The sequence below is a fragment of the Podospora anserina genome, chromosome 2 (genome assembly GCF_000226545.1).
Source record: "Podospora anserina S mat+ genomic DNA chromosome 2, supercontig 2".
Lineage (NCBI taxonomy): Eukaryota > Fungi > Ascomycota > Sordariomycetes > Sordariales > Podosporaceae > Podospora > Podospora anserina.
Window position 1 is genome coordinate 1,116,505 of NW_001914858.1, and position 17,288 is coordinate 1,133,792.

General features: G+C 52.5%; 4 protein-coding genes across 4 annotated transcripts, besides 1 other annotated feature; all 4 read left to right on the forward strand.

The window, feature by feature from the left end:
- Positions 1-2,559: 2,559 nt before the first annotated feature.
- Positions 2,560-4,228, forward strand: PODANS_2_2900 (uncharacterized protein; the record flags this gene model as incomplete). Its single annotated transcript, XM_001910998.1, has 3 exons — positions 2,560-2,830; positions 2,899-2,965; positions 3,064-4,228. The coding sequence occupies 3 exons, from the start codon at positions 2,560-2,562 to the stop codon at positions 4,226-4,228; spliced, it is 1,503 nt and encodes a 500-aa protein (XP_001911033.1).
- Positions 4,229-5,149: 921 nt separating this feature from the next.
- On the forward strand, positions 5,150-6,703 carry PODANS_2_2910 (uncharacterized protein; the record flags this gene model as incomplete). The annotated part of the gene is made up of 3 exons (XM_001910999.1): positions 5,150-5,412; positions 5,471-5,526; positions 5,598-6,703. 3 exons carry the CDS (start codon positions 5,150-5,152, stop codon positions 6,701-6,703), a joined length of 1,425 nt encoding a protein of 474 aa, XP_001911034.1.
- Positions 6,704-7,196: 493 nt separating this feature from the next.
- Positions 7,197-7,329, forward strand: a tRNA (tRNA-Phe).
- Positions 7,330-8,870: 1,541 nt separating this feature from the next.
- Positions 8,871-9,371, forward strand: PODANS_2_2920 (uncharacterized protein; the record flags this gene model as incomplete). Its single annotated transcript, XM_001911000.1, has 1 exon — positions 8,871-9,371. One exon carries the CDS (start codon positions 8,871-8,873, stop codon positions 9,369-9,371), a length of 501 nt encoding a protein of 166 aa, XP_001911035.1.
- Positions 9,372-11,366: 1,995 nt separating this feature from the next.
- PODANS_2_2930 (uncharacterized protein) lies at positions 11,367-13,046 on the forward strand (the record flags this gene model as incomplete). Its single annotated transcript, XM_001911001.1, has 2 exons — positions 11,367-11,638; positions 11,747-13,046. 2 exons carry the CDS (start codon positions 11,367-11,369, stop codon positions 13,044-13,046), a joined length of 1,572 nt encoding a protein of 523 aa, XP_001911036.1.
- Between the last annotated feature and the right edge of the window lie 4,242 nt (positions 13,047-17,288).

Consider the following 17,288-nt stretch of genomic DNA (forward strand, 5'->3'; position numbering starts at 1 on the left):
CCGAGGATATCATTAAACCGGCTGGACTTTGTCGAATCTGTCCGTGTGACGGTGACGATATCACAGTCCGAGACGCCAAGATGATGGGATGGGATGCGATTCGCCGGTGGGTAGAGTATGAGAGTTTGAGTATGGTATCGTGATGGGAGTGGACGGTTGGGAGGGAGTAAGAGGAGTTTGTTGAATGAGGAGTGGAGGGGAGGAGGGGTGGAGGGCGCGCCCTGAGCTGATTATGAAATATTTTTGAGGGGTTGATACCATGGGAGAGATAGCGCTGGATTTGTTTGCAGATTATGTAGCCTTGAAGTGTTTTAGCATCGAGTTTAGGTGATTTCGAGCTGTCTTTGCCAGAAATGTGAATTGTTTGAAGAACGTCCATTCATCCATCAAATTCTCCAGATCGAGATGCGACCACTGGTAAAAATGGCAAGTAAGGCAATGTCAAACTTGAGTTTCGACAACTATGTCCTTGATAGCAAATGCCGGCAAGGCTCTGCCCTTCATCACGACAATACCACTTTTATAGTGCTTGTGCAACACCCAACAAAAAGCAAAGTCAGCATCATCTTGTTTATGTCACCCTCTCTCGGTTTGGCAAAAAAAAAGACAGCTCCAGACCACAGATAAGAAGGATCCAGTGGCGTGCCCTGGCCCCCTCCTTCAGCAACAGCGGGCCGAAAGAATGGGTGTGGTGGGCTGCAAAAAGGGGGTCTCTATGGCTTGCTATGTAGGTTGGCAAGCACATCATAGGTACATCGGATACCAACCAACCAGGTCTTATCATCAACGTGGGAGAAAGAGCGATAAGTGTAAACAGCCAACCGCACCGAGGCCAAGTAATGTTCGGCAGTTTTTGAAGCAAGCAGCGTCCTGTGATCTTGTTGCATACAATACCTATCTGATCTTGAGCAGTTGTTGACAAACTAAGATCTTGTTTACTTGACCGCTGACATGAGGACTAAGTATCACCAAGGAAGGTCGAAACTGCCGAGATCTCTCAACATTCTCACCTACCTAATGTACAGACCTTCACACTGCATTGTGCTGTAGTTATGGGAATGTGTTGTGTCGCTTTCAAGCGCCATCCCCTCATTTGTCTGATCTGTCTCATGACCGTCACCGTCACAGCCATCACACAGAAATCCAGCCTCGTTTTCCCCTGAAAAGAGCACAGACGGAAGTTCGGCAGCGAGAAGAAAAGGGGGGGGAAACCCGACAGTTTGGTTTTGCCGCTTTGATTGGGAATTTCCCCAAGGTGGTGCATGTTCTATTGGGCGGGATGGGGGGATTGGGGAGGGGGGAACCAACAGATGGATAACCAAGGAAAATCAATCTATTTGACAGTGTGCGGTGGTTGATGCGCTGCATGCATGATGATGGAGCTGCGGATGATGAATGGCTTGCTTTGGTGGGGATGGGATAGGTACTGTAGGGAAAAGGTGAGATGATGCACAAGAGGAGACGGAGACACAGATTGTCATTACCAGCACAACACAGCAGATGTCAGTTGATGTCATGTTGCTGGGCCCGAGAGATGCGCGGGCCCAAGAGATGCACGGGCCTGCCAGTGGGTGAATGGATGGCCAAGTGGATTGGTGGTGAAGTGCTCACCGGATTGAGAGAATGTGTGAGAGAGATGGTTGGGTTCTTGGGGGCCAAAGTTTATCAAGAGAGAACAACTTTCAGCTGGTTCCCTATCGGGAAAAGAGTGGGCCACGGGTAAAAGAGCGGTTTGCCAATCACGACGGGCGGGTTGGTTGAACTCGCAGGGGCCCTTGCATGGGCAGTGACCACTTCTGGGCTGTGAATGGTCAATGCTGCTGAGCACATGCATTGCTAGCGTGCGACCTTGGGACGGCACAGCGGCTTTGGCATTTCTGAGAGAGTGACGATCACTCTGTGAGCATTTTCAAACGGTGCAAGACAACCCCCAATCACACCAACCATGGAGGTTGAACCCCCGCCCGCCACCATGGGCCACCCTTTTAATGCGTTGAACAGGACCCCGGAGGTGGTTGACGGCTGAGTCTGATGAGTGGGAGGTGTGTCCAGCTCGGTGGCTGCTGTCTGTGTTTGTGCTCTTGTTTCCCTTCACCAACAACAATCCAAGTCTCGTCACTGTCACATCTGCAAAAGCACAAGCTTCCAGTCTCTTTTCCTCCAGGGACCCATCCAGACAAAAGTGCGCGCTTAACCTGACATCCCGAAGATCGAAGCGCGTTTCTCCTCTGTTTTACTCTATAATACCGTCATCGTGCCACCAGGAAAGAAGAGAGGCAGGTCGGAATGTCACACAGAAAATCTGGCCGGCAATAAACGTCTATTCTTCCCGTTCCTAGCTGCTGCTGCATCCTCCCCGCACAGCACCGCATAATACCCAGTACCCGAAAGGAATAACGAAGGACGAAAGACGGCAGAACCCAGCGAGCGGTTCATTTCTGCAACTGCAACCAAACCACATAAACCACATAAACTCAGACGCCACGCATCACCACAGGTCAGAGATCATCCTCACTGCTCCTCCAACCGTGCGCGTGGAGGAGGGCTACCAGAGGCAGGATGCCGTCCACTGCTGCTCGCCTTGCCCTCGCGGCTCTGGTGACAGCAACGACCTCACCGCTGGCCGCCAACGCTCTGCTGGGCACACCTGGATCACCATGCGAGAAGCACTGCAGCAACCAGCAGGACCACACGGCGCGGGATGAGATTGTTTGTGATAGGGGCAGCATAGGGAAGACAGCGGCTGGGATAGTATGGGAGAACTGCATCAATTGTCAGCTGAGGAGCAACTACACATCTGGGACCATGTCGGATCAGGCTGCTTTGCTTTGTACGTCTCCTCCGTTTTCCTTCTCACCAACATGCCTATATGGCAAGACTGATATTAACAAATCTTAGACAACCTTCGATTTGCCATGGACACCTGCCTATGGCATAGTGGCGACAGCACACCATGCACCGGATCGTAAGTCAACAACCCCCCTCCCCCCTAAGTGTGCCTGGGCTTTGCCCGGCAGCCACGCCGCAATCCTCCCGTATGCCTCCGTGCTGACAGCGCCTCAGGACAGCATGTGGTCCGCTGGAAGATGCCGTGGAGTTTCGCAGGAATGACACTTCCGGCCGAACCCCACACGGCTTCTGTGACCTATGGGAAGAGAACTTTATTCCTCGATGCTCACCATGCCTAGTTGGTGAACAGCGAGGTCGCGGCCTCTTCCTCAACAACTACCTCTGGATCCTCGAGGCTGCTTGCGAACAGAAACCAGATCCAGGATATACCATCGCCATCCAAGGCGAAGTCTTTGGTGAAAACACCGTCACCATCGTTCCACCAGAAACCACCCTCGTCGGCGTCCCAACACCAGATTATGGCCCTGTCTCCCTCGGCGCTAGGGTGGGCATCGCCTTTGGTGGCATTGCGCTTCTTCTTGTTCTGGCCGGCTTCTTCATTGTCTGCAATGGCAAGAGAAGAAGACGGGCTTTTTTAAGGGAGCTGGAAAAGCGCCACGCGCAAGCAAACCACAGGTATGGTGGCGGAGGAGGTGACATGTTTGAGACACCGGTTAGTCAGCGACCACTTAGGGGGTGGGAGAATGAGAGCCCTGTCTCTGCAGCCACCGAGGCGACGGAACGGACACTACCGCGATATATCTCGCCATACACGAGCACCTACAACAGCCCCGTTTCTGGACCAGGAGGGTCGGCGACGGTAGCGGCAAACTGGCCGTCGTTGTCACCACAGCAGATGCACAGCCAACGACTGGATCAATTATTACAGCAGCAGTCACCTGCGCACGGGTCCCCGCCACCGGCTTTTACACAATGGCCTTCGGTTGGGCAGGAGAAGATGGTTATGCAGACGTATACGCAGCACGAGAAGCGACAGAATGAGATTGCCATCGGGCTTGCGCTGGGAGGGGATGAGGCGAGCTTGAGGAGCAAGCCGTCGAATGGGACGATGAATAATGATCGGTATGGGTACCCGGTGGAGGACAAGGGGAAGCAGAGGGATGAGGTGTATGAGTTGAAGGAGGTGGAAAGTCCGTATAATGGGCAGGGTGGGGAGGGGATGGTGCATGGGAGTAATAATCCTTATTATCAGATGCCGAGCCCACCACAGGCACCGGTGCTGCACCACCCTGGTTATGGGAGAGCACATGGGAGTCGGCCTGGGTCAGGGGATAAGGGGGCGACAGGCTTGGGGTTGCAGAGTGTGCCTGTCTCATGATGGAGAGAGCGGGGGTGTTTTTGTTGGTTTTGGTTTTGAACTGCTTTGAGCTATAATACCCGCCCCCTGAGACGATAGGGTGCATTTGGAGTTGGGTTTTGAGATGACGGGTTTTTTGTTGGGGTCTTGGATAGTGTATAAGGTTGGATATGGGTATATATTTGCAAGAAAGGGGTCGGTACCTCTTCCCTGGGATGAGTAGACAGGAGATACTACCAGGTATTATGAAGGTGCTCCAGATGATGCTGTCTGTAGAGTTTAGCCACGATATTATCACATCACAGTTGCCACTTCTCAACCAAACTGCCCATCTTCATGCACCCACAGGATGTGATTAGACTGGTAGTCACACAGAGGTCTTCAGGGGGTGTCAAGACAAGGCCATGCTCCAGATGCCGGATTCTGTTGTCGAGTCGCTGGCCAGTGTCTAACAACAGTGACAATTGATGGGCCCGAGCTTCTCTCAACACCGGATATCTGCATATCTACTCACGATAACAGGGCTCGAAGCCACGCCATGCCTCATCAAGTTAGCGCACTCCCGCCAAGCCAGACAGTTCCCCACATTATCTTTTTTGGCCTTCGTAAGAAAAATTTTGGAGAGCTTCACTCTGAGCTGCTTGCTTTCTCTCGATCGCTTCATCTCGACCAACACCACGGTGGACAAATCGTGCGGCTCCTGAAGACCCTCCCTCTACCAGACAGCCGTCCGAATCGTGAGCCCTTTTATTCACGGACCACCCATATCACCACTGTTTTCTTTTTCTCAATTCACCTGTCCCCAAGTCGCAAATCCAGCGCGTCTAGAAAACAGATACCCGACTGACATTAGTCCCCGCTACTTCGTCACCAACAACAACAACCAAAACAACAACAACACCGATCGCGAGTTGAATATATCGAATTGCGATATCATTTACGATGTCCGTCTCCAAGGATGTCATCATGCCCTCGTCGGCTCCCGCTCCCCCTGTGAACGACAATGAGCTCCCCCTCCTTCTGAAGGGCTACAACGACATGCTCGTCCGCACCAACCATTGGACTCCCATCCCCTATGGTTGTGCCCCCCACAAGCGCGATATCAAGTCCTACATCTCCAGCGGTGTCATCAACCTTGACAAGCCTTCCAACCCTTCCTCCCACGAGGTTGTCGCCTGGCTCAAGCGCATGCTTCGGTACGTCGTGTGTAAAATCGAGAAGAGAGATGGTTGGAAAAAGCGGCTAATGGAAAATATGTTGTAGCGTTGAGAAGACTGGTCACTCCGGTACCCTTGATCCCAAGGTCACTGGCTGCTTGAGTAAGTTGGAGAAAAAAGCCCTGTGCGATTGGATCGGTGGGGGCAAAGTTACTAACATGGTGGGAAAACAGTTGTCTGCGTTGATCGCGCTACTCGTCTCGTCAAGGCCCAGCAGGGCGCTGGTAAGGAGTACGTTTGCGTGATCCGTCTCCACGACAAGGTCCCTGGTGGCGAGGCTGCCTTCGCTCAGGCCCTCGAGACCCTCACTGGTGCTCTTTTCCAGCGGCCCCCTCTTATTTCGGCCGTCAAGCGTCAGCTCCGTATCCGTACCATCCACGAGAGCAAGCTCATTGAGTTCGACAATGACCGCCACCTTGGTGTCTTCTGGGTGTCTTGCGAGGCCGGCACCTACATCCGTACTCTCTGCGTTCACCTTGGTCTTCTCCTCGGTGTTGGCGCTCACATGCAGGAGCTTCGCCGTGTCCGCTCCGGTGTCATGTCTGAGGACGATGGCAAGCTTGTCACGCTTCACGATGTTCTCGATGCCCAGTGGGCCTACGACAACGGCGGTGACGAAACCCTCCTTCGCAAGGTCATCCACCCCCTGGAGACTCTCTTGTGCACTTACAAGCGTCTCGTTGTTAAGGATACCGCTGTCAACGCCATCTGCTACGGTGCCAAGCTCACGTTGCCCGGTCTGTTGAGATACTCCAAGGACATTGATGTGCACGAGGAGGTTGTTCTCATCACCACCAAGGGTGAGGCTATTGCTATTGGTATTGCGCAGATGAGCACTGTCGAGATGTCGACCTGCGACCACGGCGTCGTCGCCAAGGTCAAGCGCTGCATCATGGAGCGCGACCTTTACCCCCGCCGCTGGGGTCTCGGCCCTACTGCCATTGAGAAGAAGAAGTTGAAGTCCGATGGCAAGCTTGACAAGTATGGCCGCGCCAATGAGAACACCCCCGCTGCCTGGAAGGCCAGCTACCAGGATTACTCTGAGTCCCAGCAGGGCGCTGAGGCTGCCACCCAGGAGGCTGCCGCCCCTCCCACCCCTGTCAAGGCTGCTGAGCCCGCTGCTGCTCCCGCCGCTTCCTCTCCTGTTAGGGAGGAGAAGGAAAAGAAGCGCAAGAGCAAGCACGAGGGCGAGACCGCCGAGGAGAAGGCGGAGCGCAAGAAGGCCAAGAAGGAAAAGAAGGAGAAGAAGTCCAAGAAGGATGCTGAGGATAGCGAGTAATGGATTTTTGAGATGCTCTGATCTTCTTTTTTTCTCTGTCGGTTTGCACACACAACCTCTGGGCGTTTTTATTTGGGGGCTGGTCAAGGGGAAAATCGGAGGGCGTTTTGGGAGTTTTTGTCCTGTCTGATTATCATGGCATACAGCTTGTTGGGGTAGCACGTTATGCATTATACCTGGAGCTTTGCGAGTTTTGTGTCGGGGGTGGCGGTGGATGTCTATATAGCTGTATGTAGTAAGAATGGAGAGTTGTACGATATATTTAGGGTGTGATGGGAATGGTTGTGGCTTTGACATGAGTGATTGTTTGTGGTGTCTTGACAGCATCTCCAACACCTTGAAGTTCTCAACTCCAAGCATAACCATGATTTTGTATGCTCCATGCTGAATATCTTCTTGGAGATTTGCAGCCACATGATTTACGATTGTTGACTATGAATTGAGAATGGCTTCATATACTTTGAATGCGGCTTGACGGAACATCAAACAAACAGCGGGTTTAGCTCAGTTGGGAGAGCGTCAGACTGAAGTCAAAACTTCATTTGTATCGGTTAAAATGATATCCCGAGAAATTGGGTATCAGAAAGACAATCTGAAGGTCGTGTGTTCGATCCACACAAACCGCACTGTTTTCCTTTTGGGCATTTTCACTACCCAAGGCATGTTTGACTTTTTGTCTTTGGGAGGTCTTCAGTCTATATGTTGAGCTCTTTAGCTCAACATGTCAACTTCTGGCTCGGCAACTCTTACCTGCCCGCTGGGATTCGGAAAGAGAGGTCGGGGTTTCATCACGGCATCATGCCGATGGGTCTTTTTGACTTTGGAGGCGTCACAATACTCATGAGGCGTGAGCCGACCGAGCTGTGCAGTTGACGACGGGTGAGCTAGGTTGATTAGGGGGAGGGCAATGGTGTTGAGATCAGCACGAGCTATGGGGTTGTTAGTGGGTTTTTGGTGTAAAGTTTGGATCATGGGGGGGAGGGGGAGTGGTATTCTTGAGCTTGAGGGAAAGGTCATGAAAGTACTATGCTTTCCAGGCTTACAGAGGCTTGATGGCATTTTTTCCAGTGAAGAGGGATTTTCACTGAGCACTGAAGATCCTGCACAATCGATTGGGCGACTACGACACGACAGACGCTTCCTCATCTCAACCGTCCCCATCTGTGCGGTTGCCGAAGAGTACAGCTTCTCACTTTGGTAAGTTGCAGCTCCCTAGCGCGCATATACGCAATCCCCAATACGATTTCGGACAGTAGATACAGTCCAGATTGGGCAAGCAAACAGAAGAAGAACAATGGAAGTTCTTGTCCTTCTGAAAGGACTTTGATCTTATCAAGATACCTTACCTACTTTTCTGGCACCTGGCTTTTCTTGCTTTGACCTCCGATTCTGACTGACAATAATCACAACCCCTTTCCAGCCTCTTTTTTTTTTTTTTTTTTTCTTGACACAGGCATCAAGTGACAAAGACCCTCTGTGCGGCCGCGCAGATTTTTACGAGAGGATAGGGAGAGGGTTTTGTGATGATGTCAATCTTTTGAGAATTTCTCTCTTGTTTCTTGAAACTTTTGGATATTGTTTTCTTTCCTCGCTGTCGGCTTCTGACGATCTTGTCTGATTGCTAGGCCTCCTCTATCGGGAGAGCTGAGAGACGGCTGCTCTGCTTGAACTATAGCCAGCCATCAACCGGTTTGGGTCCGAACTCAACCCTTTTTCGCCACACACCTCTTTTATTAGGTTTCTAGAGGGTAAACAAACAAGAGCATCATGCTCCCCACGCTCGTTACCCTCCTCCTCCTCCTCCACCTCTCGCTTCTCCCCCTCGTCACCGCGACCGCATCCCCGTTATTAAACCGTGATTTTCCCGTAAGTTGAACCCCCTTCCCCTTAAACCCCCTGTTCTTCTATAGGTAGGTAGACCATCCTAACCCCCTCCTAGGACCCCTCCATCCTCCACGACTCCTCAGGAACCTACTACGCCTTCGCCACCTCCCTCCTCACCGGCCCCTCCCCAAAAAACATCCAAGTCGCCTCCGCCCCTTCCCCGTTGGGACCGTGGACCTACCTCGACATCGACCCCCTCCCCAACCCGGGCTCCTGGACCTCGGGCCCCGGCTCTTTGACCTGGGCCCCCTCGGTGGTCCGGCTATCAGACAACTCCTACGTGATGTACTACTCTGGCCAGCTCTCCGGCAACAACAGCGCATACCACTGCATCGGCGCCGCCAAGTCAACCTCCTCCGTCACAGGTCCGTACACACCCCTATCCCAGCCAATCGCTTGTCCCCTTTCCCAAGGCGGGGCGATCGACCCGGCCGGGTTCCTGGACCCCTTGACAGGGAAACGGTATCTGGTTTACAAGGTTGATGGGAACTCCCTCGGGAATGGGGGTTCGTGTGGGAACAGTGTTGCTCCTCAGGTTCCGACCCCGATAGTACTGCAGCCGGTGGCGGATGATGGGATCACTTTCGTTGGGGAGAGGGTCACGATACTGGGATCGGACGGAGGAGGATGGACCGTAGATGGAGGAACCAGAAATTGTGGTTTGTTTGGAGGAGCGGGGGGGTATGTGCTTTTTTATAAAGATCATTATGGGAGCGAAGAGGGGTACTCGGTAAATTATACCCGAAGCGAGGAAGGTAACGGGGGTGTACAAGAGGCAGAATAAAGGGAGTTTTGGTTACTACGGGGGATGGGTTGGGGGTTGTCGCGCCGGGGGGCGCGAAGCGCGGTGGGGACGGTGGATGGGGACGGTGGGGGGAACAGGACGAGTATTGTTTTTCATGGGAACTGTGGGGAGGGGAGGTGTTTGTTCGGGGTTGATGTTAGTATCGGGCTTTCGTGAGGGATACAGGGATATAAGTTTGGGTATGAGGTAAGGAGAGATCTCATGATGGATATGAAAGTACATGGTTGGATGGTGGTTCGAGATGGGGACAGTGCTATAGTAAGCGAGGCGAAGAGATATGGCGGGATGGATATCAAAAGGCGTACATAGATGAATTAATGTGTAATACGATTTTCATACTTGAAGTCGCTTTCTTTGCCATGCTTCAGAGCTTCTTCAAACAATCCATGCACGGCTCAACAAGTGGTAGCAGAGACGAAACGCACAACCCTCCAGATGGGACGAACCAGATCCGCAGACGAGATGGTCGTTTGGTCTCAAGATTGGGTCTCGAGATCTGTGGGTGGTGGCCTATAAAGTGGCCGATATAACGGCCATGCCGCACCTCCATGGCCACATGGGGAGCCGCCCACCACCCCCTGGAAAGGGGAATCCGTTGTGATTGTGCTCTTTACGTGCGTCTTCAGTTACAAGTTGCAAGATGGTGTTTTTGAGACAAGTCATGTTTTCGAAGACTTGGTAATGAAGCTTCAGGAATTGGCATCGTTGTGAGGCACTCGAAGAAGACAAAGATAGAGGCTGTGGTGATGGAAATAGAAGCAGTACCAGAGCTGAGGAGCCCTCGGTTAGTCTGTGCTCTATAGGATCGTCGATGCCCCACGCTGGTACCACCATCCATCTCTTGACTGTCTTAGTTGCTGTGTCTGCGTTCACGGGACGAGATGGACGGGAAGATGGGAAAGAGTCTGTTTGAGGGCGGTAGCTGGATCCCTCGAGGTGAGATCCGAGCGCGAGACTCACAGAAAAAGACAAGAGATCACAGTGACGGGAAGAGCGCTCGCAGCGGGTAAACGGCGCTGTAAAGTCACAGCAGGTATGTGACCCTCCCAGTGTCGTGCAGGCGCAGTTGGTGCAAGAAGCGAATGAGCTTGGGGCAGCGCCGGATGTTCGTTTAAGCTTCCAACGCCCCCATTCCCAAAGGGGATTAGCCCATGATCTTGGTGATCTCCAAGCGCCCGCCAAGACACCCTTTCCCAGATTTCTCACTCTGAACCTGAACCTCGCCGACACTCGGCATGGGCCTGGGCAGTGGGCGAAGCGCTGCGGCCGCAGATATTGACGATTCCAGAATGCCGGGTTTGGGTATTTTCCGATGTGTCTTGAAGACCATCACCGTCACGGTCACTCACCATCACTGTCACCATCACCGCCACGCTGCAGGGCTGGATTGACGAGCCAAGTGCTGGGAAGAGAGGAACACCGACGATGGAAACCATCTCCTTCTGTCAACACACCACCACACACCACTTCTCCTCCATCAGCAGAGCAACGACACAACGGTTTTGGGTTGATGATGGTTTCTAAGAATTGACTGCAGCATGCACATCTCCATTGGCCAATCCGTCCGAGAGCGTTGCTGCCGACCAGACGAGCTCAGGTACGGTCCATCTGCCGACTGTCAGCCCTGATTGGACTGGCTGGCATGGGGACCTGGCCGGGGGTTCACCAGCGGCACATTGACAAGACTATCAGCTCCCATCACACCCTCAATGCAGGTTGGCACACCATCTGAATGCCTCCCCACTTGCCTGTTCTGGCCCCCGTCACGTCCACATTCCCCTTGACGGCGGCTCCAGAATCGATACTTGTACTGGAGTGAATCCACCTCCTCCATGTTCTTGGGTTCTTGTTGCCACTCTCGCTCGCTTGGTCCATCGACAACCACCCTTCTTTCTTCTTCAGTCCGTCCTTTTCATCATATAGTTAATTTACCTAATTCTCCCAGGCTGGATCCTGGTTCTTTACCGCTTTACAATGCTTCTCCTACCGGTTGTTCTCCTTATCCCACAGCTTGTGTCGGCCCTCCAAGTAACACCAAACTCGCCATGCGCCTCGAAATGCCTAGACTCAGACGACCTCGATGCCTCAGATCCCAATTCGTCACACACAAGAAATTCAGATGTTGTTTGCGAGGACAACAAGTTCTCGTCGGCAAAGGGACAAAAGTGGCAGACATGCATGTCATGTCTAGAGACGAGCACCTTTTCGCAAGGGGGGGAGAGCGACACCATGTGGTTCTTGTGTTAGTCATCCCTGATTCTGTATATGGAAGAGCGTTCTCACTAACAGTGTGTCCCAGATAACCTTCGATATGCTACTGCATTGTGCGTTTTTGGGTATCCCAATGGGACAAGTATCGGGCTAGATGTTTGCACCACAACCAAGGCCTGTGGACCATTACGAGACGGCGTCGAACACGGTCTTCTCGACCAAAAGAACATGACGGCGTACTCATACTGCAAAGCCGGCGCAGGAGGTGCCAACGACCTTTCCCATTATGAAGGCTGCTTGTCTTGTGTTGCCCCCCATGGCTCGACAGACTACCTGACCAACTACTTCAAGGCGATGGAGGCCGGATGTGCCCAGCAACCGGCACCGGGTGTGCCTCTTGGCCTCAACGAGACTGTGTTCTCTAACAACCGAATCACCCTTGTCGATCCATCAGCACCCAAGGACGATGGCGACAGCGCGCCGGCCGTTGGCACAACCACCATCATTGGTATCGTGGCTGGAGCGGTGGTGTTGCTTCTAGTTGGCGGAGGATTCGCTTTCGTCTGCCTTCGCAAGAGGAAGAACAAGACCAGACGTGCCAGCGCCGAAGCCGACTTCTACAGCAACTTTGGTGTCGGCGGTCATGGCCACCGTCCCAAGTCATCTATCTCCTTCCAATGCCAGACACACATGATGTCCCCTCGCTTCTGGCCCGGAGCGGAAGAGGGCATCTCCCCTGCCACCGAGCAGAGCCCAACGGACACCCAACTCCAGAGGTCATCTATCTACAAGCCCCCCATGGGCGGCATCGACGCCATCTCTTCCTACCCCACCAAAGAAAACCGTTACAGTGTGCAACAGAAACAACAAGACGATTCCATCGCCACCGCTCCCCACAAGATGGGCATGCCCCTCCACCAAATCACCACCACCCTTCCCCCCGCCTCTCCTCCCCAGGTGTACACGGCCTCCTCCGAAAAAGTCTACTACTCCCCCTCAGACTTCAAGTCCCCCCTATCAGCCGACTCGGTCCGCAGCACCGCTGCTCTTTTACCGGCTATCAAGCCCTACATCCCAGCTGAATACGGCGTCGTTGGTCAAGCGCAGCCCTACCCCCAACCTCAAGTTCCCAGCCCAGCTCCCACCGTCACATCTTTTGGTCAAAGCCCAACGTCTGCCGTGTCAGCTCCAGGAACGGGGATGACGCCGCTGCTGAGGGGCAACCCTTGGTCCGCCGCTCTAGAGAAGCCCCAGCGTCCAGTTATTAATGTACCGCCGCCTCCGCCGCAGCAGAAGAAGGGGAGGGAGAGCGTGATGATGGTTGGGTTGGGGATTGATGCCGGGGCGGTGCCGCCCAAAAGGAAGGGGACGCCGACGCCGACGGGGAGTCCGGTGGAGAGTGTGGAGATCAAGACTGCTTTTAAGGCGCCGCCGAGGAGGTGATTTTTTTTTTTTTGTTCCCGAATATACCTATGAGCATACCATACCCTATTGCACCGCCAGGTGCTTTTCTTTGAATGTATTATTTATGGAATTAAGTGGATGGGTGGGGTGGTGTATGTTAGCGAGCATGGGATATATGGACTAAGTAAGGTATTGGTGTTTTGGGCGTTTGTCTATTTGAGATGTACGCATATCATATCACATCATCTGCCTGTCCACCTATCTACCTTACCTACCTACCTACCAAAGAGGAAAATATAACTTGTATATCACATCTTTCTCTGTTTCATTCTATCAACTTCCTCTCCTCGCTTCACTGTAGCATACCGTCAAAACCACAAATGTCGAAGATATCTACCGCAGCGGGAGGAGGGGGAGGACATGATAGTAAATAAGAGAGCAAAAAAATATAAGCAAAGTCTCCGGTTCTGGCTGGCCTGTAACCTCCTGCTTGCTACGACCACCACAACCCTGCTTTTTTTCACCACGCCCTTGTGACATTCGTTCCATTTACTGAGATGAAGCTACTTCGCTGGGGAAGTGGGAGTCGGGGGAGGTATATATTGAGTGGGTGTTTGCTTATGAGTCGGTTAGGTAGATAACTGGTGGGTGGGTGGGTGTTTCGGTGTTTGACTTTTTGTTTGTGTGGGCTGGGTTAGGCTGATAATAAGAGTAGGTAGAACTGTAGCATCGATGGCGCGATATACCACGTCGGATATTTTGTAGGTGGACAGACAGCCATCTAGGCATTGTCACGTCTTTCTTCACAGAGACCTGGTAATCATGTAAATCAGCGAAACTTTTTATTGAGCCCTCGCTACCTGAGTAGGAAAATAGGACGGAACCATGGGTGAGACGTCTCATAAGAGTCCCCTAATACCCATCCGAAATCAGCTTCCTCCCCTTCTTCACCGTGTCAAATGAGGCGCATAACCATCCAAACTCCAGCTTGAAGACTCCTCTCCGGCTCCCTTCCATCATTTTTGATGCCAGAAGTCCTCAAAGCAGACCCCTTTGATAGCCATGTTGATGATCCCCAGCGCCTTTTCCTCTTGTCTAAACACCATTTTCCTCCTGTTCCGAGACCATTTCCCTCCCACTTGAGACCCTTCCCCCCCTCAAGTAAGCCTCGTCCAGGTCAAACTCATTATCTCCTGAAATGAAGTCCTCAAATTCGAGATCCACCAGCAACGCTTGAACTCCAATTGCGTCTCCAGATCTCTCCCACCGGTCGGCGGGCATAGGACCCGGCTCTTTCATGCACTCCTTGAAAGCATAGATGCTTGCCACACCAGCATCAAGAAACTCGAGGACTTCGGGAAACAGTCTCAGGGTCTTCTCCAGATGCATAACACTCCGGCAGCCCCTTTCAATCTCCTGTAATGCCTGGCTGAGACAGACGAGCGGATAATGATCAGTGTCGGTAAGATAGGCTGTAATGCGCGCCTTCAGCGCTGTGAAAGCCTGACTAGCCTTGACTTGTGTGGTGATGCTGGCTACGGCGTCTGCGAACTCCTTCTTCATCCAACCACTCTTTTGCCCCGACCTATTGATCGTCAGCAAGCCATCATGGTCAATGCAGAGATCCTCTATCGCGAAGGTCTTTTTGATGTGCTTATGGAGACCGATCTGTTGCAGGGAGCGAATAGATCCATGCATGTTCAATGCCACCTGCGCAGCTGTGCACTTGCCGCCGCATCGACGTTGGCTGACGAGGGGGCGCCTCGTTCAAATCTTCAAAAATCTTCAGCAACTTGGAACTATGTGCCAAAGAGCGAATGCTGTCCTGCCGTGACCTGGTTACTTTATTGAACAACCACATCCAGTCGGTGTTGGAATCGATTTCGACGAAGTCGTCCGGCTGAGGGTTCATGATGGTCGACATCTCCTTGGGGTCGAAGATGATATTCGAGAGCCGAGAAATTCGCTGAAACATGGACAGGAAAGATAGTTGAAGGCGCAAGTAAGTGAGGTCGAGCCGTCTGAAGATAGCTCGAAGGCGTTCAGTGATTGATTGAAGGCCTCAAGTAACTGGTTGAAGGTATCAAGAGACTCCGTTCAGAAGGGGTAGAGGACGAAGTTGTTGGGTGGAAGAAGAAGACATCCAAAATCCTCAAGCAGGAAAAGAAGGGGGCATTCCTACCTGTCCCTCCACCTCTCTGCCGAAGCTTCTCCCCTCTCAACAAGGCAGGAGCACCCTTCGGCAAACGTCACCAGATCCTTCTCTAGAGGTCCTCATCTCTACCGTAGGCTTCCAATCTTGCGGTTCACCTGAACTTTGACCCCCAAGAGATCTCGATTAGCTACAAGAGCGCAGATAATCTAACAGATAAGATATTGGGTGACACTGTGTAGAGCAGAGATGACAATGGAATCTTCTGCTGTGGCTTGACCCACGACACTGAACTGGCCCGATTGATAGCTACAACCAGCCTCTCCAATCGCTATCTTCCACAGACACAAGCTCCAAACACAGCAGGGGGCCCTACTCTTCATTACCCCTTTCGAAATCAGCGCACAACCCATCCCCAAGCCTCATAGGAAGCCCTCTCTGCTATCAACCCTGCCATAACCGTCCGACTCCCCTAATTCCCCAGCTCGAAGACAGAATGCCCAGATGCGCCCGTCATACCGGAGCATCCCACTGATCAGCGCAAAACGAAAACTCGCCATTCAAAGAAGCGACGTGACCGATGTGAATGTGGTAGTTCCAGAGCGAACGATTCACCATTGCCAGCAGCCTCTCCGGATCCTGCAGTAGCAACTCATCCCAGTCCTCTTCCGCGCGGCTCTCAATCTCGGCTGTCTGCTTTGAATCGTGTCCAGTGGTCCATGGTCAGCGAACCTGGCCCCTCGAGCCCAAGCGTGACAGCAGAAACGATGGCTGCATCAGACTCGAGCTGCTTGAGCGCTTTCGCACACATATCCCAAGTATTGTGCAGCTGTTCGAGAGTCGGGAATTCCCTAGTCTCTCCTGAACGCTCGTACTGATTGACATCTTCAGCCAAATCCTTCGCACATTCGATATTATTGTCGAGGACCCCAAGATTCGCAATAGAGCTGTATCCGACCAAGAGTTTTCCGCAGCTCAAGGAACGCAGTGTGATGAGAGGACTTTGCTCTGAACTTCTGTGAAAGCCTCCTGGATGTTGATCTTGACGTGTCTTTGGGAAAGCTCGACGGACCAGAGCGACTCAGGATCAAGATCAACGAGCATCTCAAGTAAATTCCCTGACCGGCTCGTCCTCACGGCGTCGCTTGCGGGAAGATGAAGACGCAGTCGTGGTCTGGTTGTCCGAGGAGTTACCGGAGGTGGGTTGATCACCTAGAGACACGCCTTGATCGGATCTAGCCATGACGAAGGCCGAATGACTGCCCAAGGGAGGAGAAGTGGTTGTTTAGAGGAAGAAGAATCAGAGGCCTGTAGCAAAGAAGAAGAGAGTACTTATACCTGACCCTGCCCTCTCAAGCAGGCAAGAGCAGGCAAAGAGCCACCTCCAACGCCCTACGTCAACCTCAACCTCCCCGAGATGCCAGATCTATCTGTAGGCAGCCAGATAGGTATCATACTAGAATCTCCCGCTGACCTCCTGTACGACGTGATTGCACATACCTACAAGACGTGACATCTATCTGGCATGGCAGCACACATCTTGCTCATGTCCGAGCTGTCAAGGTCGCCGCAAAACAAACCACACAGCAACCATATACAGCTTGATAAACCTCATAATAAGACTCGGTAAACATCACACCCCAAAGGCGCCCTAGCCTGATAACCCTGGGCAGGTGGTCGTCTTATCATCCGACCATTTTCCCCCATCAATTTCAAAATAAAATCTCACAGGGTCACCATCGTGAACCAACATGTAAAACCAAAAACCCATGAAATTCTACTCGAGTTTCCACAAGACACCTGTCTGGAACACTTATGAAAATCAAACCTCAAATATCTCCCCCACCCCCACCCCCTCCCCCCCTCCCCTTCGATTCTCCACCAAATCCAACCTCCACCCCTCCCAATTCTTCAACCCCCTCTTGATCTCCTTGATCCTCTCCAACCTCTTCCTCCCCTCCTCCTCCTGCGCCCGCCTAAACGCCTCCTCATCAAACTCCAGTTCATCATCATCATCGTCCAAAAACCCATCATCCTGATGTCCGTGTCCGTGATGATGCCCATGATGTTGATGGCCACCACCAGTCAGAGCACTCAACCCGGCTACTAATCAACTGCCCAAACCCCAG